This window comes from Salmo salar, chromosome ssa02 (assembly GCF_905237065.1).
Source record: "Salmo salar chromosome ssa02, Ssal_v3.1, whole genome shotgun sequence".
In the NCBI taxonomy this organism is placed as follows: Eukaryota; Metazoa; Chordata; class Actinopteri; order Salmoniformes; family Salmonidae; genus Salmo; species Salmo salar.
The window spans coordinates 58,398,824-58,425,305 of record NC_059443.1 but is presented as its reverse complement, the minus strand read 5'-3'; the positions used below and the strand labels follow the sequence as shown (position 1 = coordinate 58,425,305).

Here is a 26,482-nt window from a genome sequence, read left to right as displayed (position 1 = left end):
CTCTATGGACCAATCACACTCCAAACACGCACCCAAATGCATGATAAAACTACTACATCACCATAGAAACTGATCCAAACAAATGGTTAAGTTGCTAGGCAACGTTTGTTTGTCGAGATGGCAAATGAGTGAAAGATAGCTGAAGCTCGATAAGATTTTACAAGCTTGAAGACTTGGTGTAAACACCTTCAAAGTAAAAAAGAGGTGCAATTGTGTTGAATCATGGCTGGAGATGCACAAGATATTCCACGGCTTGAGCTGGAGGCTGTAATTGGGTTCAATGGTAATGTAAAATATCCTGCCAGCCTATTTAGCTAGCTAGCTAACATATTCAGCTGAGCTAACCAAGGTATCTGGTAACAAGTAATACTAACGTTAGCTAACGTTATTTGTTGCCCTTGGTGATATGGCTGTTGTCACTAGGATCAGGGCATGCTATGGTAGCTACCTGTACCAGCTACTACTGTTGCTTGTTGCTAGTGGGGCTTTCAGCTGGTTTGTCATCTTTTCAATGTGTCTGAAGATAACTAAATAATTTGTCATGTGCTGTTCAGTTTATGGAAAGTATTCAGAAGTTTCCTTCAAAACTCTAATCTATCCATCATGTTTGTTTACCTTGATGAGTTTCTCCTGAATCCTTCAGATGAGTAGGTTAAATCATAATCATGTCCTCATCTTTAGTTCTTGTCTAAAGCATATCTTTTCTTGCTTTTACCATTTTTTTTGACAGGACATGTATTTTCTGGCCTCAGAGTGCACCCAGACAGAGAACACTTAATCTATCCCCTTGGTTGCACTGTTATTTTGAAGAGCCTGAAAGATGGCAAACAGGAGTTCCTCCATGGACACACCAACAACGTCTCCTGTGTCACTGTGTCCAAAAGCGGACGCTACATTGCTTCTGGACAGGTCACCTTCATGGGCTTCAAGGTAAGCTAAAGACAGTGAAACTTTCTAGTATTATGAGAGCAGTCATGTTTCGCCTCTTGATATCAGAGAGAGGCAGACAGACAGACAGACAGACAGACAGACAGACAGACAGACAGACAGACAGACAGACAGACAGACAGACAGACAGACAGACAGACAGAACGGCAGATGTACAGACAGACACAGTAGGATGGAGGCACGGAGGAAGAGGCTACAGATGAATGTTGAACGTAGGAAACAAATGAATGGCAGTAGATTACATTGTTAATCTATGTTGTTCCAGGCTGATCTGATCATCTGGGATTATGAGAAGAGAGCGATCCACGCCAGACTACAGCTCCACAAAGCGAAGGTGGAGGAACTTGCCTTCTCCCCCAATGACAAGTACCTTGTCTCCCTGGGAGGACAGGATGATGGAAGGTAGGAGGTACTTTAATATAGCAGCATTTTGTTCCAGTCCCGCTATAACACACCTTATCCTACTAATCACCTGGTCCTCAGACCTTTGATTAGATGATTCGATTGGTTAGATCCAACAGGCTTTGGATGATTGTGTCACTTTAAAAACTACTTTCACATTGGAAGAATTTCAACAGTAATTTGTAGGTTATACTAGAGAATGGCTGTAAATGTGAATGGTTTGTGTTTTCAGCATTGTGGTGTGGAACCTTGAGAGCAAAGAAGCGATCTGTGGGAGCCCGGCCTCTGCCCACAGTGCGGGCCACTGCCTCACCATCAAGTACACCAACCACAGCGACACCGTCTTCATCTCCGCCGGCAAGTGAGTGACTTACAGAGACTCTGGGTTGCTGTTAGAATAGAGTATTACTTTGTCTATCAGAACTGATCTTTATTGGACTTGAACACGACGCAGAATTATTAAATAAATAGTTTATTATTAATACTTTCGAATTAACACACTTGTAATACGTTGTTTCCCTGTAGTGGAACGATGCGTGTTTGGGAGCTAGACCTTCCAAATAGGAAGATCCGGCCTACGGAATGCCAGACAGGACAGCTGAAGAGGATTGTCAAATGCATTGAGGTGAGCTAAACCATAGAAAGCAGACACAGCTCAAAGTAATAGCGGTACTGACTGAGTACCCACTGGGCACAGATGTCAATTCAACGTCTATTCCACGTTGGTTCAACGTAATTTCATAGAAATTATGTGTAAACAACATTAATTCAACCAGTGAGTAAATTGCACAATGGTGCCCAATGCCCCCCAAAATGATTTTGTACGACCCATTCTCAACCACTCAAAATACTTTTTGAGACAAAGCGAAGGTGAACTATTCATCAATACTTGTTATGGTTTATTAATGAGGAAATCTGTAAACACACAAATTCAGGTTCCTGTTATTTTATTCACATGGCAATTGTTGTCTGAGGTCAATTGATCTCTGAATTAAGATAAAGATAAAGAATTTTCCGGCATATCAAGCAGCCTCTCAAAGTAGTACAGGTGTAGACGGAAAGCTTATTTCTAAGGGGACCCCGTTGCATCACAGATCCCAGACGACGACCTTTTCTTTTACTGCGGAACCACCAGTGGTGACATCCTGAAGGTCAACCTGAAGACCCGCCTCCTCAACAGCTGTGGGCCACGAAAACAGAAATTCAGCAAGGTGGGTTTATTCAGTGTCCTGAGTGACCTCCACATGTTCATATCTCTGAGATCCTACTGTAGTTGAGATTTGGTACAGCTGTCCCTCTTGTCTTTTTGGTGCAGGGTGTCAACACACTGAAGGTGCTGAAGTCTGGGGACATCCTGGTGGGCTCTGGGGATGGCATGTTCACTTTGTGCTCGGGACCTAACTTCAAAACCATCAAGTAAGTAAGTACTGCAGGTTGACAGACAAGATATCAAGTTGTCTATATAAATTCAAAATCAAATGAAAGGTTATTGGTTGCGTACACAGATTTGCTGGTGCAGTGAAATGCTTATGTTACTAGCTCCAACAGTGCAGTAGAATGTCTCTCAAATACAATACTAATACACAAATAATCAAAACAAGAAATCAAGAAATAACAATCCAGGGGTAGATATAGAGTGATCATGTGTGAGAATTCAAAATATATACTGAACAAATATATAAACGCAACAATTTCAACAATTTTACTGAGTCGCAGTTCATATAAGGAAATCAATCAATTAAAATAAATTCATTAGGCCCTAATCTATGGATTTCTCATGACTGTGTCACGCCTGTCGTAGGAATGAGCGGACCAAAGTGCAGTGTGTGTCGTTCCACATTTTATTTATACTGTGAAACTATGCAATACATAAATAAACTGAATGACAAAAACAACAAACTGATGCAGAGGTGAAACATACACTACTCAAAATGAATCTCCCACAAACCCAGGTGGGACAAACACCAACTTAAATATAACCTCCAATTAGAGACAACGATGACCAGCTGCATCTAATTGGAGATCATCTCAAACAAAGCCCAACATAGAAATACAAAAACTAGAACAACCCAACATAGGAATACAAAACTAGAACATGACAACATAGAAAAAACTAAACTAGAAAACCCCCCTGTCACGCCCTGACCTACTCTACCATAGAAAATAACAGCTTATCATGGTCAGGACGTGACAGACTGGGAATCAAGCAGATTGCAAAGTGGGTACTTTGACTGACCGATTGTATCGGTCACGTCATATTCCTGAGGTCCGGCGGGATGACCCAGGGTTCCTGTTCAGTGTATATTAGACAAGCGAATAACATTCACAAATTTTTCATTGTCAATAAATCCATTTTTCTCATATTCTTGATGAAGAATGTTGGCAAGCTCACTTGTTTGAGACCACAAAATTAACCAAATCTGCTGAATAGCGCAGCTAATAACTCTATATATAAATACTGTGATCAAATAAAAACAATACAATAAACAAATTAGGAGAATAAATTATAAAAAAATGTATGCTGATTATAATTTATACACACTTTCTACCTGGTATTAGTAGTTTCAATTCAGAACCAAGTATTTTTTTGGCGTCCCCATTCAAAACCTCCCACGACCCAAATTTGGGCCGCGACCCACCAACTGTCATATTGCATCCATACTGTAGCTTAGCCTATACATTAGAGTGGTTACATTTCTTCAGCCCGTCAGCTTCATGGCTTCTAGGGAGTTTTTTCTAGCCACCGTGCTTGTACACCTGCATTGCTTGGTGTTTGGGGTTTTAGGCTGAGTTTCTGTACAGCACTTTGAGATATCAGCTGATGTAAGAAGGGCTTTATAAATACATTTGATTAGATTTGATGGTAAACCAAGAGGTGGGGCTGAGATTTTGTTTACATTTTTTATTACGGAGAGGGCCTTTTAACGCTATGTGTAGAAATACATAATGTACTCAATGCGGCATTCTGCCATTCATCATCTAACCCTCATAGGAAGGTTCAGTTGGAGGGGGGAGTGACATCCATCGCTGTGAGAGGCGAGGGCCACCAGTTCTTTGCAGGAACAGAGGCGGCTCAGATCTACCGTTTTGGCTACACAGACTTCAAAGAGGAGTTGATCGCCACCAGTCACAACAGTGCAGTCAAAGACGTGGCCTTCCCTTTGTGAGTGACACCCTTCAAAATATAGGCACCCATTTAGAGACAAGATTACATACTGTACGTGATTCCCTTTTCTCCCCCACAATATTGTTTTATAGCACATTCTGTTATCACTACTACCTGATTGCCATATGTCACCTCACATATATAGCTGTCTTTACCTATCTCCACCTCAAACATGCTGTCAAGAGAGACTGCCTAAAACAACATTGCTTTCGTCCTCCTTCATGCTTTGCCGTCATTGCCCATTTACTCCCACTAGAGGGCGATATAACCATGTTTAAAGCATAAACATGTATAATAGCCTATGGCTCTGGTCCAAAGTAACTCCTGTTCCATGGACTAAAGTGCAGATTGACTGGCCCCAAAGTTATTCCAGTGATGTTTCTGATTCTCTCCCAGTGGCTCGTCGGAGCTGTTCGCCACGTGTTCCCAGGATGACATCAGAGTGTGGCACGCCGAGACCTCCAAGGAGCTGCTGCGGATCTCCGTCCCCAACATGACCTGCAACGCCCTGGACTTCATGATCGACGGACACAGCATCATCAGCGGTAGGCAGGAACCAATAGTAGTTCTGTTTGCCAATGGGGTCATTCAAAAAATGAACACACACAACTAAGTGCGCACACACGCATACACACACTTGCACTTACAGTATACACACACGCACACACACACACACACACACACACACACACACACACACACACAGTATATGTGGTCTATGCGGGAATCAAAACCACAACCCTGATGTGGCTAGCACTACACTAGGGAGGGATGGTACGTCATCAATGCAGCGTATGGCATTGTCTTAAGTTATAACGATGATGGACTAGCATCAATTATTATGGAGCACACTAGCCTGTAAGATAATGACAGTGTTTTTAATGCGAGGGTTTGAATGCGCCTGATATTCCTTCTCATTGTTGGAGCCTTGAATGTTGAGTCATGATAATAATAAATGGTTTGATCCATTACTGTACATTTTCATTCCAGCCATTTACAGTTAAGAGACACGTCCAATGTAAGGAACTGAGCCCACAGTCTTCACAGTAGCCTGGGTACCAGTCTGTTTGGGCCATCATGCCGGACTGCCGGATGGCCACAGTGTTTGGCATGATAGCACAAATAGATCTGGAACCAGGCTATCATCATAACACATTATAGCACAATCTCAATATAGAAATACTTAGGAATGTCATGTATCGACTATTCCCATCGAATGTATTTTTCTTGTTCCAATTGTTTTACAGCCTGGAACGATGGGAAGATCCGTGTGTTTGCCCCAGAGACTGGCAGAGCCATGCTGGTCATCCACAATGCCCACAGCATGGGCGTGACTGCCATCGCTGGCACCAGGGACTGCAAGAGGATCATTAGTGGAGGAGGAGAGGGACAGGTCAGATGAAAAGTCAACATGGCATGGCACAGGACACCTTTTAGTCTATATTTAAATAGAGAGCATAGATTAAGAACCACCAGTATTAATTAACCACCACTTGAATGTGACATTTGAACAAATGTTTGAAGCTCTTCCTTTTCCCCCATCCTTCTCACAAAAAAACTCACTAAAAACACATATTATTACATACATATTTATAACAAGGTTTTAGTGGTGTTCCTCAACAGTATCATTGTAGTGAGTCCTAGTGCCCCTCTCTGGCCTGTTGCAGGTGCGTGTGTGGGAGATCCTGCAGGGCTGTCACCGGCTCATTGAGACCATGAAGGAGCACAAAGCCACCGTCACCAGCATCAAGATCAAGAGCAACGACAAGGAGTGTGTCACCGCCAGCTCGGATGGGGCCTGCATCATCTGGGACTTGGTGTGAGTTCAAATGCACATTCTCATGTATACACACACACACACACACATACTATACACACATAGTATACACACACTGTACACACACACACATACTATACACACACACATGCATGGATGTATGCATGCTCAAATCCATAAACACATGTAGATGTGCAAGCACGCACACACAGACACACACACACACACACATACTATACACACACACACACATGGATGTATGCATGCTCAAATCCATAAACGCATGTAGATGTGCAAGCATGCACACACATACACTGTACACACACTGTACACAACACACACACACACACACACACACACACACACACACACACACACACACACAAACACTTCTTTACCCCATGCCCTTAATCCTTCACCCCTCTCTGTGTGATTGCATTGGCTTCCCACTGTGAGAGGCTTTCAACACACATAATTACTACCACTACCACTACCATTAATACCACTCCTCCAATCATGTGTTTCCTGTATTCAACATTCCTTTCAAGTCTCATCTCTCCTTCTCCCTCCCCCTCTCTCTCTCGCTCCCTGGTCCCCTCCCTGCTTCTCTAACTTCCCCTCTCCCTTCCTCTCCCTCTCTCCTCTTCCTGCTGCAGGCGTTTTGTGAGGAATCAGATGGTCCTGGCCAACACTCTGTTCAGAAGTGTGTGTTACCACCCTGAGGAGTACCAGATCATCACCAGTGGCACCGACAGAAAGGTTTGGAATTAGAAAAGACTCGGGTCCCTCTTGGTGCCAAGACTCACTGGCACAGCACACTGTAGCTAGCTGATGATTTCACTGTGCAGCGTATGGTCCCCAGTCGCCAGTCATGGAAAGTTAGAGAATGCTGTTCTCCGTATTGAGGCATCCTTGTTAGCCTTCATCTCATCTCCAGATGTTAGATGTTTGAGATGAGCTCTGTTAGAGAGATGAGTATTGATATGCTGTAGAAAGGCCATGTCTGTCACATGTGTCGTAGTGGAGAGAAGACCAAGGCGCAGCGGGAATGTGGATACTCATCTTTTTAATCAAACACGAGAAAAGCATCCACAGGGAAAAAAACAATAAACATTACTCACGACGGCAACAGTGTAGCAGGCTAACAAACGCAGTGCTCACAAACAATTACCCACAAACACACAGACAAACACACCCTACTAATATAGGACTCCCAATCAAAGGCAACTCAACACACCTGCCTTCAATTGGGAGTCCCACCCCAATTAACTATACATAGAAAACCAAAGCTAGACAGAACGTAGACACACATACCAAAACACAAAAACCTCTGCCACGCCCTGACCAAAACTCATACAATTACTCCCTCTGCTGGTCAGGACGTGACAATGTCAAGCTTGTACACATGCACATGTCAGCTGTGTCGTGTTTTGAAATGTTTCCAAACCTTTTTTACCAGTCATAATAAGCTACGATATAGCAGTCATGCTCCCAGGTGTATGTAACACCTCTTTACGCCTTGATTACCTAGAATAAAAACTGAGTTACATAAGGTGCGAGCCGAGGTTCACAATAGCCCCTCTTCACTATGCACCTTAATATCCACTCATCACAAGCTCTACAGACTAATAAGGCCCGTATTGTTGGCTCAACACCATGCTGTGAGGTGAGGACAAACTGTACTGATTAGCGAGCACTGTGAATGCGCTGAGACTGAAAAAAGAGAGACTGAGAAAATGAGGAGAGGAAAAAAGAGAGAGACTAGAAAGAGAGTGCTCTGGCTCTCGCGCCTTCCTGCGGATGCGATGCCCGCCTATGCCATCCAAGTGCCCGTGTGCCAGATACGCCATCTGCTCGCTCCAGGACACAGGCGCTCTGTCTGGGGTGAGCAAACAGTAACACACACAGCTACACACGCACACACAAACACACTTTGAGTGAGACGGGGGGGGAGAAAGAAAGAAAGAGAGAGAGAGACAGAGAGAGAGAGAAAGAGGGGGAAGGGGACAGGAAGAGAGGCATTGGATGCAGCAGCTCCTTGGCTCAGAGTTCAGTCAGTGGTAGAGGGTCTTTGGGGACAGCTTCACACTCTCCAGTCTGTCGGATGGATGGAGACAACAGAACGGACTACTGCTGCTGGTGGTTCTGTGGTGGGGTCAGCCAGAAGCCTCTTGGGATGATGACCCAGCACTCCTGGGTGTTGGTTCCAGTTTGGGCTGATTGTGATGTAGGGCCATCAGGGTCTTGGGATTGATCCTGTGTTATTTATTATTAGCTATTGTGTCATGTCAGTTATCAGAGGCATGGTATATAGGCTTCTGTGGCCTTCCCATTGTCCAGCACTAATAGGACAATAAAGACCTTCTGAAGTATTCCGTTTAAAAGAGAGAGAGCTCTTGAACGTCCTATAACGTCTTTGTTTGACTAATGTCTTTGAGATGTTCAATTAAAAGAGGGGGATTATATTTTGTTGGCGAGAGGTACTGTATGTGTAAATGGATTAGCATGGTCAAATACATGGCTGAGCGTAGCATCGGGATAAATGGAAGCCCACACAGTAGCTAAGAAGGCTTTATTGGTATACAGCCCTTCATAAGTGGGTTACTGTCCTTAGTGATGTATTGCCTCAACATATTGGTGGAACACTCTACACACAACAGAGTGAAAATGTAGACTAATCTTGGCACAGCATGTATTCATGTTTTCAACATATTACACAACACATTCTGTACCATAAGATTTCACAAAAGACTAGACATTTAATCTCGATTTGGCACAGTGGTGTAGCTTTCAATGAATGCATTGTAATGATTGTAGGACCTATAGCTGAAGCTATTGTTGCTAGGCAATTAGAATTTAAAGTTCCAATGCAGCCGTTTTTATCTAAATATCAATCATTTCTGGGTAACAACAAGCTCCTTACTGTGAATGTTTTAAATGTAAATGGTCAAAAATAATAAATAATTGCTTCTTAGCAAAGAGCAATTTCTCAAGCAAGAATTTTGCTAGGACTGTTTGGGAGTGGTCTGAGTGAGTGGCAAATTGGACAAGCCTAATTGGAGGGATATGTAACCTGAAAATTAGATGTTATTGGCAGAGAGGTTTAAAATGATCTTTGTTATTGGTCTATTAACTTAAATCGCCTGGCCAAAACTCCATCCCATCAAAACAGGCAGAAATGTCAAGCAATCTTTTCAAACAGCTCTTACACTAAAAGGGCATCATTATCATTTTCACAATTTTACAGTATTATTCCAACCTCATAGTGTGTAAATATATATAAAACACAGAAAAATCATGTTTTTGACTGCACTGTGCCTTTAAAGCAAGAGTCGTTCCGTGTCATTTCAGCAAGCCATGACACCCACCCTCTCAGATTGTTCTGAAATTGTTTCTGTCGTTAGAAACAGGTAAGATTAGCATTCCTGAAACATTATTTTGCTGAAATTAAATGTTGTATCTGAGAAATTAAGCTAATTGATTGCATCCAAATTGGCCCTTTTAATTGATAGGATTCAGATAATATTCAATAAATATAGTACCCAACATCCAATTTGGACCAAACCTCTTCTTACTAATGAGAAAAATGAGGTATCCCAAAAAATTATAAAAAGCCACCCACGGGCCCCACACACCCCATGCCAATCCCACCCCAACAACCAGTATACAGTATCAGTTCTCTGTTTGAGAAGTAGAATGAAGCTGTGGCTTGGAGTACTGCTTCTCCATACTGTAATGTATTCCCTGTGAATCTGGTGATGTTTTTTCCCCCTGTTTAGAGAAATGAATCATTGAAGTCACTTGCATTATTTACAATAAAGAAGTGTGAAAGTACCATATTTTGACCAGTAGATGCTGCTATAGTTCCTGCTATACCGCCACACTCTTTTGTCTATTTTGCTGTTCTCTTGTGTTTATTACATAGATTTCCTTTGCAACTTTGGGTAGAAAACCAATAGATTGGCTCATTATGAAAATACATTGTGTGGTCATCTTCACAATTCAAGCCAGTCAATTCAGTGTGTCCTTCTCTCAGCAACCTAATGCTTCAACCTAACTCTCCTTGAATAGGAGAGTTAGGTTGCATTGAAGGCTAAAGCAATGCTAGCAGTAGCCACATGCTAGCCTTGGATGTAATTAATTTCTGGTGGATGTTGCCGTGGATGGCAGCCAGGTTCCACAGAAGAAGGGAGGGAACACAGATGGGTGAGGGTGTCTCGGCCACTCTCACACAGGTGCTGGTCTCAAATAAGCCCTCCATGACACCAGGAGAGGGGAGAGAGGTCGTGACTAGAGAATCAAACTGGATTTGAACCCATTCCCTATATGACACAACACAAACTATACTGGAGAGAGGGAGCGTTGTGTCTGCTACTGGGCTAACTCTTCTCCCTCTCACTTTTTTGGCTGTGTCATGTCTCACCTCATATGATAGCCAGTGATTTGATTAAGATTCAAATCATGTAAGCTAGTTGCTGCTGGTATTGAGGGTTTTTTCTTTCTTTCATTATGCTGACCAAAAATGTTATTTCATAAAGTGAATGAATGCACGCAAAGAACTTTGGATTTTTCCATTTAATTTCAATCATATTGAAAAAATATCATGTATTCCTAAATTATAGTTGTTGGTCATTATGTTGACCATATATTTTCACAATGAATGATGCATGCAAAGAACCTTGAGCCTTTCTATTTTAATTGAATTATACTGAAGAACAGTCCTGACTGTTGTGTATTTCTCAATAATGTCTAACAAATGTGTTTTCCAGTCAGTAAGCTTTTCCATTGAATTTAAATTATATTGAGGTACAAAAGTATTTTTTACCATCCCACAGAAATGTGTCTCTTAGGCTGCCTCTTTGCTTTGAGCACTGTTTTTCATTTTTAAAACTATAAATACCTTGTTGTTTTTTTGCCATTTGTTTCTCTTCAATCCCATTATTACAAACTGTATTTGATATGTCTTTGTGAGATTACATTTCCTCAGTCCCATAATGCATTATGTTTGTGGTCTTACTAAGAGATGAAATCCAGTCCGAGAAGCTATTCTCATAAATGCTATTCTGAGCTCTCTCCCATGTAACATTACTTGTTTCATTGCATACAACTGTCGTTTTTTTCTGATAGACCGACACCTTTCTGATGAATCCTCTGAACTGGTTTATTCAGATATACTAGACATTTTCCCACTTCTGTGTGAGGAGATTGTGTTGGTTATTGTAATATTCACTCTATAGCCTAAACATTGACTCGTTGATGATTAGATTTTCAGTTAATAAAGAAATCATTAATTTCCAGGTACAATCAGTTTGGCCAGTTCCAATACTTAAAATCACAAATGGTTCTGAAGAAGCACTCACATGCTGCATTTTAATGTCCTCTCATATGCGTCAGTTAGTTTGTAGTTGTAATTAGCTTTGTCATAAAAATAACAAGAAAGGACCTCGCTTGTGTGTGTGTGGAGATTGTGGCGTTACTGTGCGGCTGTAAATAAACTTCAAATAACAATTGAGCCTTTGAGAGGCGCAAGTCTTTGACAGCTGCAAACCCTTGGGACGATTAACTCTCATTTAGAGTCACAAACATGTTGTTTTAACTGTGGCGGGCGCGCGAAAACTTGATAGACTTTCTCCGGCCTCATTTACATATAGTGGAATAATGAAGATAGATAATTCAGTGAGGCAGAATTACTATACTATGAACGAACAGAAGGCATACAAGGAGTGGCATTCATACTTACTATAACAAAGGGATACATGGTCATTTTCATAATTTCTTGTAATTTTACATAGAATATGTCTAATAAACTAATCTGACAAGTCTTATATGTAAATGCTCTCTCATTCATCTTCCATATACCTGAATGGCCTTCTTCTTTCCCAGATTGGTTACTGGGAGGTGTATGACGGCTCAGCCATCAGAGAACTGGAGGGCTCCCTGTCAGGAGCCATCAATGGCATGCACATCTCACAGAACGGACAGCACTTTGTCACTGGTACAGTACCCTTTACATTGGTTTTGTTGGCAGAGTTGAAGAGGTAGAGCATGAGTTGATTTGTGATCTCGCCAACTATTTGGCGTGACATTGACATAGGAGTTGGCACAGCTCCAACAGATCTAGGACTAGGCTACTGTTGACTACCATAAATCATTGACAGCACATGGTCTGTCCATTAAATATCCCTGTATCGACTCTCAATAGCTTGGGACTATCGTGAAGAGCACTTGGTTGAGCGTGACTTCACCCAGCATGTGGTTGGATCAATGTTTGTAGGATTTGCAGTAGAAATTAACATGGTATATGTGTCTCTGCTGGCCCACTTCAGGTGGAGACGAGAAGCTGGTGAAGGTGTGGGACTACTCGGAGGGCGAGGTGACCCATGTGGGCGTCGGCCACAGCGGCAGCATCACCAGCGTCACGATCTCCTCCAACAACAGGAGCATGGTGAGCACCAGTGCCGACGGGGCCGTGCTCCGGTGGAGGTACCCCCATCCCTCCTCTCCCTAGAGTGCCTGCGGATGCCAGGAGAGCAGAGTTTAAAAAAAACATGACCCTATGACCTTTGACCCACCTACCTAACTTTTGACCTTGACCCTGCCCAGTCCCAATACACACCTGTCCTCACACCAAACAACTCCGAAGAAGTCATGAACACTGCCAGTAATGCCATTATAGAGCAAATGTTTCATTCATTCATGAAAATAAATTGAAATAATTTTGATTGTGCGATATTGTCTGAAGTATGCATTACTAGCTACATTTTGCTTGTTGAAGGTAATTGCATATTTTTTGTGGTATTCGCCATACTCTAATGTACTGTATCAACAAACTTGGCAGACACACATGTTCTAATATGCATGAAATTAACCTAAAGATTCGACTTATGAACTCTGAACCTCATCAATTCAAAGCTGGATATTGTAGTCACATAAAGATACTCATCTGCTCATCATAACCTTGAATAGCATTCTCTCTGATTTTCTATGGGAAGAAAATAAGTGATTGTGTCATCCCCCTTTTCCCCATTAATACGCAGTGAATGTAAAAAGGCAGGCTACACAGTACATTAAATGCATATTTCATACAGATATGACTGTCTTATATGCGTGTCGTGTGGTAAAGAAGAGAAAGAGAGACGACGAAGCCCAGATTCACAGGCACTTTAGCACATCGCTGCTGTCAGCTAATCTATCACTGGAGATTCCCCAGAGACTTCGGTAAGGTGTAGGTGTGTGTGTGCGCGCGCGCGCTCAGGTGTGTGTGTATGTATATGTGCATGTGGTGTGTGTGTGTGTGTGTGTGTGTGTGTGTGTGTGTGTGTGTGTGTGTGTGTGTGTGTGTGTGTGTGTGTGTGTGTGTGTGTGTGTGTGACCAGCGAGCCTCTTGGAATGCCTCCATCTTCCCAAACGCATTCACCTCTCGACTGCTCAGAAGCTCAAAACGCAATAATTAATAGCTACCCCACTAGTCCGCTACCCACAAAAAGAGAGCAAACCTGCAGTACGCTATGGACGGACCAAGTCAGCAAAACATAACCTACACACCAGCTCTGTAAAATAGGGCATCCCATCCAACTGCCCATGAACGCACGCACACACACTGAATACTCAGGAGGCCATGCTATAAGATCAGAGTAATGTATACCCCTATATGGAAGAGTTTGAGTTTGACTCATTGCAGAAGTTTGGAAGCGGGGACTGCAGAGTGCAGGCTACTCAGAAATAGAAGGTTTCCGATTACACTGCAATAATACGTGAGGTTATAAAAATATTGCAAGACAAATATGAATATTATACATCTGCTTGAGTAAATCAGCACATATGGATCACTAAATCCAATCTATGGTCTTGGCGAGCTGTGAAATTAAAACCGAAACTGATTGAGAATATCAGCAGTGTATGCCCTCTGCGGTACAAAACATGCACTACCAAGTAGCATTAAGACCATTTATTCTCTGTGTCTTTCCCATCATTTGATTCCTCCACGTGTGTGTGTCTCCAGATTGCAGTGAGGCAGGGGGATATGCCAGCCTGACAAAATTATTTTTAGGACATTTGTTTGATAGTCGTGATGAATAATCCAATCAAAGTTGATTGGTCGTGTACACAGATTTGCAGACGTAATCGCAGGTGCAGAAAAATGCTTATGTTTCTAGCTCCAACAGTGCAGTAATATCTCCAACAGTGCAGTAATATCGCCTAACAGTGCAGTAAAATCTCCAACAGTGCATTATTAGATGAGGCATTCCATCAGAGGATAGGATAGTGCAGGTGCAGTCTATTAGTGTGCCATCACCAGGATGCAGAACAATCTCTGCCTAAAACAGTAGGGGGCTCCTACACACCTCAAAAATATCATTCTTTTTCCGTTGGGACCATGTTGTAACAGAGGACATGCACCGTAGCCTACTCGAATCATGCCAATATAGATAATAGTAAAAAAGGAAAGAAATGGTACTGTACAGTGCAGACCTTGAATTGCTCTGATACAAAATAGGTTCAGTATTTGTTAATATAGGCCTACAGAACGCTTGTAATAGTTTTGATGAAACAATACACAACAGTCCTTATCGTGCATCTAATTATAAGGGAAGCTTATAAGCCTGTTACTAAATGAGTGTCAGCAAGCTTGTTTAAGTTGTCAATAAGCCTAATATCCATCAGTTTCAGAGTCCTGTCACTACGTGCGCCACCTTCAATGTGGAACACTTTAATAAATAGAACACTAGTCACGTTAATAATGTCACTTTAATAATGTTTACATATCTTGCATTACTCATCTCATATGTATATACTGCATTCTATACTTTTCTACTGTATCTTAGTCTATGCCGCTCTGACATTGCTTGTCCAAATATTTATATATTCTAAATTCCATCCCTTTACTTAGATTTGTGTGTATTGGGTATATGTTGTTAAATTGATAGATTTTACTTGTTAGATATTGCTGCACTGTCGGAACTAGAAGCACACGCATTTCGCAACACCCGCAATAACATCAGCTAAACACTTGTATGTGACCAATAAAATTAGATTTGATTTAATATAGTCTAAAATTGTATGAGGGCGGGAATAACGCGCACTATCCACCAAACAGAAAACCACTCCAGCAGCGCTCGGAGTGGCGAGGGAGGGAGAGAGAAAGACAGCTGTATGTGTTTGAGGACCTAGTAAACGACGAGGAAGTACTGCGCCTCACTACGACCGAGGACCATGGAGTTGAAGACAACTCACCTACACGGTGGTTACTGGTTACAGGTGCCCGCTGCTTCACCATTTTACCAGAGAAACAGTATGACAAGGGCGCGCCGAGACCTGGCGGGAATTACCGGAATGTCTGAGGGACATTGTTTAGTCATGTGCCTAAACCTCGGTATTGTCTATTAGCGGAGACCGGAGTGGTTTCGAGAGGAGGAGGGGTAGGGCCAGACAGGTAGGAGTCTATTGCTTCAGTAGTTGCTTCGTTTTCACTTGTTACCTGGTAAATAATCAACCACCATGGATAACCATAAGGAAAATAAAATGAGGAAACAGTCCATGAAAACCAAATCTACAAAACGCAAAGAGAAGAAATACAAAGCCGGGAAGCTTTTCAGAAGGAAATCGTTGAAGTCCGTTGGGAATTTTATGAGCAGGATACTGAAAACTTTGGGAACTTTGGCACACTTTGGCGACGTCGAGCCTCCTGACGGTGAGGATGATGATGGCGGGTTCAGAGACAGCGCCGCGTGCACGTTGAGTGCCACCTCAGGGAATTTTAATAAAGATGAACTTCAGGTCTCGAGGGAGATTAAGGTGAAGAAGAGCGCCTCAACCTTGTCTTCTCATGGATCTATAAAAGACAGGCTGTCGTGGTGCTATGGCGACAAAACTCCCGGAGTCCTTGGGTTGAAGAATCATGGAAACACTTGTTTCATGAATGCGGTGGTTCAGTGCCTCAGTAATACGGACCTGCTGGCCGAGTACCTTGGTTTGGAACAATACAAGTCTGATTTGTGTCAGGGGAGAGTAAACGGAATTGTAAAAAACGAGGAAGCGCAACTTGCCAGGGGTGAGGTGACCACACAGTTGGCATCCTTGGTGCGGGCGCTTTGGACCCTTGAATATACCCCTCAACTGTCCGTGGAATTCAAGGTGAGTCGCTTGTGTAGAAACACTTGAAACACAACTCATGTTTGAGGCTTAATTGGTTCATTTCCATAACAGTACCCGCTCTTGTTCACCTATAGACCTATTTACTGCTTCAGTGCGACTCTGATCATGACAAATGTTCAAAGCTCGGAGCAATCGCAGGCCCACCGAGTCGGCAACAGTTTCCAGCACAGCATTTCATTCTACACGGATAGGAATTTGCGAATGATTCAAAAACAAAATAAATATTTAACTAAAGAGAACACATCGTTCCTTTCACATGAGGGTTTGTCATAGTAATAACAGTAGGCCTATGTGTGGGCGGCTATATCAACGGTCAGACTCAACAGGTTTCCACTGGGCACAAGCTGGTTGAATCAACGTTGTTTCAACATAATTTGTCAACGTATTGTGACGTGGAATCTACGTGGAAAATACATTGGATTTGAACAAAAATCATCAATGTTGTTTTGAGGGTGAAATTGGGGTGAAATTTCAACCACAGGGTTATGTCATCATTGTAACCAATTTTCAACATAGACATACCTTGTATGTGCTAAAATATGCTGAATTTGTAACAATGTCAGATCTTCAATGTTATATCCACAATCAGCAAAATACAATAAGCTGGAGAGTTGATTTATCTACAGCCATTCATTTGGTCTCCCATTCTGGGTTTTAACCAAGCCTAGCTTTAATATTTGTCACTGTCTACTATCACTGATAGATCATTAGATTTATTGTAGGAATGATTATTGAGAGATCTTCTAATAGCTAAATATATTTGCTGTTGCTATCGAAGTCATTCCAATGGGTAGGTTTAACAAAGTAAATGAAATGTAAACATACTTCATAAGTCATACACTGTATCATCAATGATACTATTTAGGCCTATATAGCATTTGCAAAGACATTAACAGCTATTGTTTCAATTCAACCCAGGGTTCAACTAAAAATAGATAATACATAGATTTGGTAGATTTCAAATGTAATCTTCAAGTTAATCATAAATATGTTGGATTCACCTCTATCTCAACCAAACATTGAAGTTAAAGAATAGGATTAAGTCAAACTTTATTTAAAGTGCATTTAAAGTTAGATTAGATTTAGTCTTATTCTTTAACTTACATTTTTGGTTGAGATGGAGACGTGAATACAACATATCAATTATTAATTTATAGACAAACTGGATATTGCATAGTGTGGTTGGCAACGCAACCAAATATCAACATTTGAAGGAGATGTATCTTCTGCTTGGATAGTTCCATCTGTGCCACTGACTTAGTCTGGCTTTAATTACAGTTTGTCTACTTATTAATAATTTATATGTTGGATTCACGTCTCCATCTCAACCAAAAATTGAAGTTAAAGAATAGAACTAGATATAATCTAATCAAACTTTAAATGCACTTTAAATAAAGTTTGATTTGGTCCTATTCTTTAACTTTGGTTCTTGGTTGAGATGGAGACATGAAACCAACATATCAATTATTCATTTATAGACAAACTAGAATAAAAGCCGGATTAAGTCAGTGACAACCAAACACAATTCAACATGACTTTTGCAAAACAGTAAATAACCTATTAACTTGTCGACAAGTTAACTAATGATAGGTTGGATTCACATCTCCAACTAAACCCCAAATAAAGTTTAAAGAATAGAATTAAGCCAGTGGCTCAGATGAAACTATCCAAGCATTAGATATCCTTACATTTTAATATTTGGTTGTGTTGTCAACCAAACACAATTCAATATTACTTTTGTTATACAGTAAAGAGCCTGAAGTCAAGGCTCTTACAAACGAAACAACATTTATTCAACTTTAAAATGAGTCACACGTCAATGGTGACATTTTGAGGTTAGCCTACTGTAACAAAATGTTGTTCTTATGTAATCATAGAAAGTGTGCATGTTTCAAGATAGCATGCAGAGGTCACAGGTCTGTGGAGAGCTTTACAAGTGCTATAATAATCTGTGCAGAATATCAAACAGCATTGATCACTTGCTCTATGTGTATTTAATGTAATCTCAACTGCAATCCAGGTCATTGGTTTGTGGTTTTAGATGAAGCACAGTAATAACACATTAAGTTGTTGTATAAATCCAAAATATCTGACAAGGTATTCCCATTTGAACTTTGTTGTGCTTTTAAATGCTTGAAGCAGCAGCGATAACACATTTAAATGACAACTAAATCAAAATTCAGACATTCTTTTTCCAATGGAATTTGGTTGTGCTTTTATATGGTTGAAAGCATAGTGATAAGACATTGGGAATTCAACAAACATCTGGGTGTCTTTATGAGTGAGTGAATAAAGGTTGAAATCATATTGATCAACCTCTCAACCAAATTTTACCCACATTTCCACACTGAAATGGCGTGGTGTGCCTAGTGGGTTGTGACTGGAGGGAGTACAGCTAAGACCGGAAGCATTTTAGCTAACCATACGCCTAAACCGTTTCCTAACCTTAACCTACAGTAAGTCTCCTAACCTGCCACGTTACTTATCTTAATTAACCTGCTGCGTAAATTCTCTTAACCTGCTGCGAAAAGTCATTTCCGGTCGTAGCTGTACTCCCTCTAGTCAGAACCGACTCAACAGTTCTCACGTCCTATTTCCGTGTAAGCAGACAGGTAGTATTTCAGGGGAGGAGCCTGTGGCAACTGTCAAAACAGGTGAGACATGTACTAGCAGTACAGGCAGTGTCAAAACTCCCATATGTTTGGATTAATGTTGAAATTCGGGTTCTCTTTTTCTTTTCTCCCCACACAAACATGGTCCAAACCATGTGTCAATGCCTATTGCTTAATGACCATTGACCACACTTCAGGGCACATTTTCTAACTAATAAGCATGCTGTGTGTGTGCTCTGTGGCTCCCACCTGCCACAAACCCTGGTGAGGTGGCTTGTCTGCATTCCCTGGATGTCCTTACTGGGTGGAAGGGAGTGGTACTTCACATGCAGGGGTGGTGCACTGAGTTTACCGAATGCTGATGAGAGTGAGCCAGACCAAGTCAACACAGTGGTCAGGGACTGCCAGGAAACCAGACGGCTGAGTCTGCGCAGGTGTCTGTCTGGCCTGATGATGTATGAATATGTACAGTTGAAGTCGGAAGTTTACATGCACCTTAGCCAAATACATTTAAACTCAGTTTTTCACAATTCCTGACATGTCATCCTAGTAAAGAATGATTTATTTCAGCTTTTATTTCTTTCATCACATTCCCAGTGGGTCAGAAGTTTACATACACTCAATTAGTATTTGGTAGCATTGCCTTTAAATTGTTTAATTTGGGTCAAACGTTCGGGTAGCCTTCCACAAGCTTCCCACAGTAAGTTGGGTGAATTTTGGCCTATTCCTCCTGACAGAGCTGGTGTAACTGAGTGAGGTTTGTAGGCCTCCTTGCTCGCACACGCTTTTTCAGTTCTGCCCACAAATCTTTTATGGGATTGAGGTCAGGGATTTGTGATGGCCACTCCAATACCTTGACTTTGTTGTCCTTAAGCCATTTTGCCACAACTTGGAAGTATGCTTGGGGTCATTGTCCATTTGGAAGACCCATTTGCGACCAAGTTTTAACTTCCTGACTGTTGTCTTGAGATGTTGCTTCAATATATCCACATCATTTTCCTTCCTTGTGATTAGAGGGCGACCGATTATGATTTTTCAACGCCGATACCAATACCGATTATTGGCGGACCAAAAAAGCCGGTACCGATTAATCGGCCGATTTTTATATATATATTTGTAATAATGACAATTACAACAATACTGCATGAACAATGAACACTTATTTTAACTTAATATAATACATCAATAAAATCAATTTAGTCTCAAATAAATAATGAAACATGTTCAATTTGGTTTAAATAATGCAAAAACAAAGTGTTGGAGAAGAAAGTAAAAGTGCAATATGTGCCATGTAAAAAAGCTAACGTTTAAGTTCCTTGCTCAGAACATGAGAACATATGAAGTGTAAGTGTTTTGCTTTTTACAGCGTGCACTGTACTGTACCTAGGTAGCTAACGTTAGAAGCTAGCACATGTAACTTAGCTACCTGTCTACAGTAACGTTAGCGAATGTGATCGACCAAATATATGGTTCGACTTAGTGTAGCTAACGTTTATGCTTACTAGCTAACTTTAGCTAGCTAGTTAACGTTAGTTAACATGGCCACTAGCTTAATAAACTCAACTCCATTGAGTTCACTAAGTAAGTCACCAGGCCAGGCACGTTTGCCTCTGGGCTCTTGAGACAAAAAGGGGTTCCAAAATTGACAGAAATCCTGTCCAAAAATGACCTCATTAAACAGAAAGGGGCACACCAGACATCCTGATATCTATGAACAAAACTAAATCATAAGTTATGTTGTTTACCTAAAACGGAGGATTTGGTGTCATATAGCTAACGTTACAACATTCGCAGAGTACGACCCTGCCTCACACAGGAAGCAGCGCAGGTCCAAATCCAGGCACTTGTCATCTCCCGTCTGGATTACTGCAACTCGCTGTTGGCTGGGCTCCCTGCCTGTGCCATTAAACCCCTACAACTCATCCAGAACGCCGCAGCCCGTCTGGTGTTCAACCTTCCCAAGTTCTCTCACGTCACCCCGCTCTTCCGCTCTCTCCACTGGCTTCCAGTTGAAGCTCGCATCCGCTACAAGACCATGGTGATTGCCTACGGAGCTGTGAAGGGAACGGCACCTCCATACCTTCAGGCTCTGATCAGGCCCTACACCCAAACAAGGGCACTGCGTTCATCCACCTCTGGCCTGCTGGCCCCCCTACCTCTGAGGAAGCACAGTTCCCGCTCAGCCCAGTCAAAACTGTTCGCTGCTCTGGCACCCCAATGGTGGAACAAGCTCCCTCACGACGCCAGGACAGCGGAGTCAATCACCACCTTCCGTAGACACCTGAAACCCCACCTCTTTAAGGATAGGATAAAGTAATCCTTCTAAGATTAAAAGATTTAGATGCACTATTGTAAAGTGGTTGTTCCACTGGATATCATAAGGTGAATGCACCAATTTGTAAGTCGCTCTGGATAAGAGCGTCTGCTAAATGACTTAAATGTAAATGTAAATGTAAATGTAAATATGAAAGCTGGTGGTTCCTTTTAACATGAGTCTTCAATATTCCCAGGTAAGAAGTTTTAGGTTGTAGTTATTATAGGACTATTTCTCTCTATACCATTTGTATTTCATATACCTTTGACTATTTGATGTTCTAATAGGTACTTTAGTATTGCCAGCCTAATCTCGGGAGGTGATAGGCTTGAAGTCATAAACAGCGCAATGCTTGAAGCATTGCGAAGAGCTGCTGGCAAACGCAGGAAAGTGCTGTTTGAATGAATGCTTACGTGCCTGCTGCTGCCTACCACTGCTCAGTCAGGCTGCGCTATCAAATCATAGACTTAATTATAATATAATAACACACAGAAATACGAGCCTTAGGTCATTATTATGGTAAAATCCTGAAACTATAATTTCGAAAACAAAACGTTTATTCTTTCAGTGAAATACGGGTGGCATCCATAAGTCTAAATATTTGTAACGGCCGTCGTAGTGAATGGACCAAGGCGCAGCGGGTTGAGTGCTCATCTTTCACTTTTATTGAACACTAAACAAAAACAAGAAACCGAACGACAGCTAGACAGTTTTGCAGGCTACACACACAGCAATGTAAAATCAACTTCCTACAAAAGACAGGGGGACAAAGGGCTACCTAAGTATGGCTCCCAATCAGCGACAACGATGTACAGCTGTCCCTGATTGAGAGCCATACCAGGCCAACACAAAGAAATACACAACCTAGAATGGAACATAAAAATAGAAAATATAGAATATACAACAAAACCCCGAAACACACAAAACAAACACACCCCTGCCACGTCCTGACCAAACTACAATACCAAAATGACCCCTTTACTGGTCAGGACGTGACCATATTGTTATTACATTGCACAACCTTCAATGTTATGTCGTAATTATGTAAAATTCTGGCAAATTAGTTCGCAATGAGCTAGGCGGCCCAAACGGTTGCATATACCCTGACTCTGCGTGCAATGAACGCAAGAGAAGTGACACAATTTGCCTAGTTAATATTGCCTGCTAACATGAATACTTCTGTGTATTGATTTTAAGAAAGGCATTGATGTTTATGGTTAGGTACATTCGTGCAATGATTGTGCTTTTTTCGCAAATGCGCTTTTGTTAAATCATCCCCCGTTTGGCGAAGTTGGCTGTCTTTGTTAGGAAGAAATAGTCTTCACACAGTTTGCAACGAGCCAGGCGGCCCAAACTGCTGCATATACCCTGACTCTGTTGCACAGAACGCAAGAGAAGTGACACAATTTCTCTAGTTAAAAGAAATTAATGTTAGCAGGCAATATTAACTAAATATGCAGGTTTAAAAATATATACTTGTGTATTGATTTTAAGAAAGGCGTTGATGTTTATGGTTAGGTACACATTGGTGCAACGACATTGCTTTTTTCGCGAATGCGCTCGTTAAATCACCTGTTTGGTGAAGTAGGCTGTGATTCAATGATAAATTAACAGGCACCGCATCGATTATATGCAACGCAGGACAAGCTAGATAAACTAGTAATATCATCAACATGTGTTGTTAACTAGTGATTATGTTAAGATTGATTGTTTTTTATAAGATAAGTTTAATGCTAGCTAGCACCTTACCTTGGCTCGTTGCTGCACTCGCATAACAGGTAGTCAGCCTTCCACGCATCTCCTCGTGGAGTGCAATGTAATCGGCCATAATCGGTGTCCAAAAATGCAGATTACCGATTGTTATGAAAACTTGAAATCGCCCCTAATTAATCGGCCATTCCGATTAATCGGTCGACCTCTACGCGTGATGCCATTTATTTTGTGAAGTGCACCAGTCCCTCCTGCAGCAAAGCACCCCCACAACATGATGCTGCCACACCCGTGCTTCACGGTTGGGATGGTGTTCTTCGGCTTGCAAGCCTCCCCCTTTTTCCTCCAAACATAACGATGGTCATTATGGCCAAACAAGTCCCTTTTTATTTCATCAGACCAGAGGACATTTCTCCAAAAAGTATGAACTTTGTCCCCATGTGCAGTTGCAAACCGTAGTCTGGCTTTTTTTATGGCGGTTTTGGAGCAGTGGCTTCTTCCTTGCTGAGCGGCCTTTCAGGTTATGTCAAAATAGGACTTGTTTACTGTGGATATAGATACTTTTGTACCTGTTTCCTCCAGCATCTTCACAAGGTCCTTTGCTGTTGTTCTGGGATTGATTTGCACTTTTCGCACCAAAGTATGTTTATCTCTAGGAGACAGAACGCGTCTCTTTCCTGAGCGGTATGACGGCTGTGTGGTCCCATGGTGTTTATACTTGTGTACTATTGTTTGTACAGATGAACGTGGTACCTTCAGGCGTTTAGAAATTGCTCCCAAGGATGAACCAGAGATCAACAACAACAAAAGTTCTGACGTCTTGGCTGATTTCTTTTGATTTTCCCATGATGTCAAGCAAAGAGGCACTGAGTTTGAAGGTAGGCCTTGAAATACATCCACAGGTACACCTCCAATTGACTCAAATTATGTCAATTAGCCTATCAGAAGCTTCTAAAGCCATGACATAATTTTCTGGAATTTCCAAGCTGTTTAAAGGCACAGCCAACTAAGTGTATGTAAACTTCTGACCCACTGGAATTGTGGTACAGTGAATTATAAGTGAAATAATCTGTCTGTAAACAATTGTTGGAAAATTACTTGTGTCATGCACAAAGTAGATGTCCTAATCGACTTGCCAATACTATAGTTTGTTAACAAGAAATTTGTGGAATGGTTGAAAAACGAGTTTTAATGACTCCAAACTAAGTGTATGTAAACTTCCGACTTCAACTGTATGTCTATGGTCTGGCCTCACAGGGACACCTGTGGCTGATCATCCAGGGGCACGGTGCCCAAAGCTAATACCCCTGGGCCTGGGTGAATGACATTGCTCACTCTCATTTACTGGAACCTTTGGACCTATGCTGCAAATATAGATGGTACCAGAATTCTGTATTAGAACATTTTGATTTGGTTCGGCTAATAGGCTCTAAGCTAATTATGATTCCAGCAGTAATTTGTGGAAATCGAACTGCGATGCAAAGATAGAGGGCTTTGAGGTGAAGGGTTTCATAAGCTTCAGAACAGGTAGGGCAAAGTGAGATACTTTTTGAAGTTTATACGTTAAGTTTTGTGTGCAGTCTCTCGAAATGTAGTACTCAGATCTATTGAATAATCAATTGCCTTTGGGTATAGGTATTCCCATTCATTCATTCTCATTCATTCCCTCCTCTCACTGCAGTTGTACGGATGGCTTTGACTTGAACAATACACTGATTTATATCTGTTGGTCCTCTTTGGGTGAGATGAGGATGTTTACTGCTGTAGCAGTGCAGCCCAGTGCATTTACTCTGGGAAAGGTGGAGACCCCCTACTGAGCAAGCTCCACTGGTGCGTGTGGAGAGTGCAGCAGTGAGCTCCAAAACAAACAAGAAAAGTGTTGGTGAAAGACAGGAAAACACCCACCCATCCATTTACTCCTGTCCCCTGTATGAATGGTACTAGTTTGTGATGAGGAAGGATTCTGCACAGTGGTTCTTTGACAGCTAATTGTTATTGTCAATGTCAGTGTGCTTTTAAAGAGCACTAGTCAGAGGCATTGGCCTGGTTAACAAGTTCAACAGTGCCTGAGTGAGGATAAAAGATGGCTCTGCAAGCTTTTCCCTTCCCTCACTTTCCTTGCTGAGTCTGGAGGTGGTGGTTGTATCAATGTTCTCCATGACTCCTGTGTAGGCGGTGGTGGGTGTGAGTGGGTGTCATGTTGGTTGTTTTGGAGCACAGGCGGAGATGCAGTGTTTGTGTTTTCCTGTCTCTGCTTTCTTTCAAGAGCTACGGTACTCACACACACAGTCTCTCTCTCTCTCTCTCTCTCTCTCTCTCTCTCTCTCTCTCTCTCTACTCAGAGATTGTCAGGGCGCTACTACTTAATTTGAGCCGAAAAGCTCTGACAAAACAACATAATGAAAAACACAGTGAGAAATATTTCTGTGATATGGCTATGTAAGTACTGTAATTTGAGTGAATTTCTGGTGGATGTATTCACCACCATGATTAATGGTCTAGGTTCAACGGGGGGGGGGGGATCAATTTCAACTACGCTAGGCTGTAAGACCACCCAATCACGTAGAAGGTGGCTGAAACGACATTACTCCCCACTTTATCTTAGTGAAGGGAATGGCTCAGAAACCTTTAAAGGAGCAATCTGCAATATTTACAGCTGTTCAGTGGTCATTTTAATTAATGATATACAGAACACCCATTGATTCTTGAAGAATACAACACAAATGTCTCATGAGCTTAGTACAACTGTCTTACCCTACCATATCCCAAATGATGAAGTTATTTTACTCCATTGTTCAACTTTAATGTAAATTACGTGGTAGGGCTGACGTTTGGCCACCCCAAATATGTATTAGTGATTGTGCCATTAGGATACACTAACAGCTCAGACCCTCGTTCTTCCCACACAATTGCACATTTACTGCCTCCACTGTAAGTCGTAGCGTTTGTGTCCCAAATGGCACCCTATTACCTACAAAGTGCACTATCTTTTTTTACCAGAGCCCTATGGGCCCTGCTCAAAAGTAATGCACTTTATAGGAAGTACGGTACCATTTGGGATGCAGCTATAGGAGTTTAAACTTCTCCATTACAGTAGTGTTAACAGAGAGCCTTTCCCAGGCTGTAAACCACTCAGAGATGATTATGACCAATCGCAATTCATCCTTTGTTTCCTTCTCTGTTCTTGATGGTAGTAAATCCCACATTAGGGTCGTCGTCGCGGAGACAAGGCAAAGGCTTTGGGCTTTGGGCTTTACTCTGTCGATACACTGGCAGCATATCTGGAGGAGGATTTCATGTTATGTTACTGAGACTCTTGGGGAAATGAAATCTTGGAGAGCCTTGCATCCAACATCTTATGTTGTCTTGCCATAATAAATAGTGGTTTTCATTCTTTT

At 41.7% G+C, this 26,482-nt stretch overlaps 2 protein-coding genes across 3 annotated transcripts in view; both read left to right on the top strand.

Annotated features, from left to right (window-relative positions):
- Positions 1-98: 98 nt before the first annotated feature.
- Positions 99-13,382, top strand: cfap52 (cilia and flagella associated protein 52). Its single transcript, XM_014175078.2, has 14 exons — positions 99-283; positions 731-930; positions 1,214-1,350; positions 1,583-1,711; positions 1,876-1,975; positions 2,445-2,561; positions 2,666-2,766; positions 4,343-4,513; positions 4,913-5,061; positions 5,764-5,909; positions 6,184-6,335; positions 6,950-7,052; positions 12,177-12,288; positions 12,620-13,382. Exons 1-14 carry the CDS (start codon positions 223-225, stop codon positions 12,799-12,801), a joined length of 1,860 nt encoding a protein of 619 aa, XP_014030553.2. The 5' UTR covers positions 99-222; the 3' UTR covers positions 12,802-13,382.
- Positions 13,383-15,399: 2,017 nt separating this feature from the next.
- LOC106587099 (ubiquitin carboxyl-terminal hydrolase 43) overlaps positions 15,400-26,482 on the top strand; it is a 130,311-nt gene continuing 119,228 nt past the window's right edge. The window contains exon 1 of one of the 2 annotated variants that reach the window (XM_014175103.2): positions 15,400-16,427. In XM_014175103.2, coding sequence (XP_014030578.2) covers positions 15,792-16,427 — 636 coding nt within the window. In that variant the 5' untranslated portion in view covers positions 15,400-15,791. The remainder of the gene's footprint in view (positions 16,428-26,482) is intronic. The other variant, XM_014175093.2, reaches the window with a different exon arrangement.

Excerpts from the sequence above, each read along its gene's own strand:
- cfap52 (XM_014175078.2), top strand. The coding sequence starts at position 223 with ATGGCTGGAGATGCACAAGATATTCCACGGCTTGAGCTGGAGGCTGTA. Across the intron at positions 1,712-1,875 it reads GTCTTCATCTCCGCCGGCAA|TGGAACGATGCGTGTTTGGG; the intron begins GTGAGTGACTTA and ends GTTTCCCTGTAG. Across the intron at positions 6,336-6,949 it reads TGCATCATCTGGGACTTGGT|GCGTTTTGTGAGGAATCAGA; the intron begins GTGAGTTCAAAT and ends TTCCTGCTGCAG.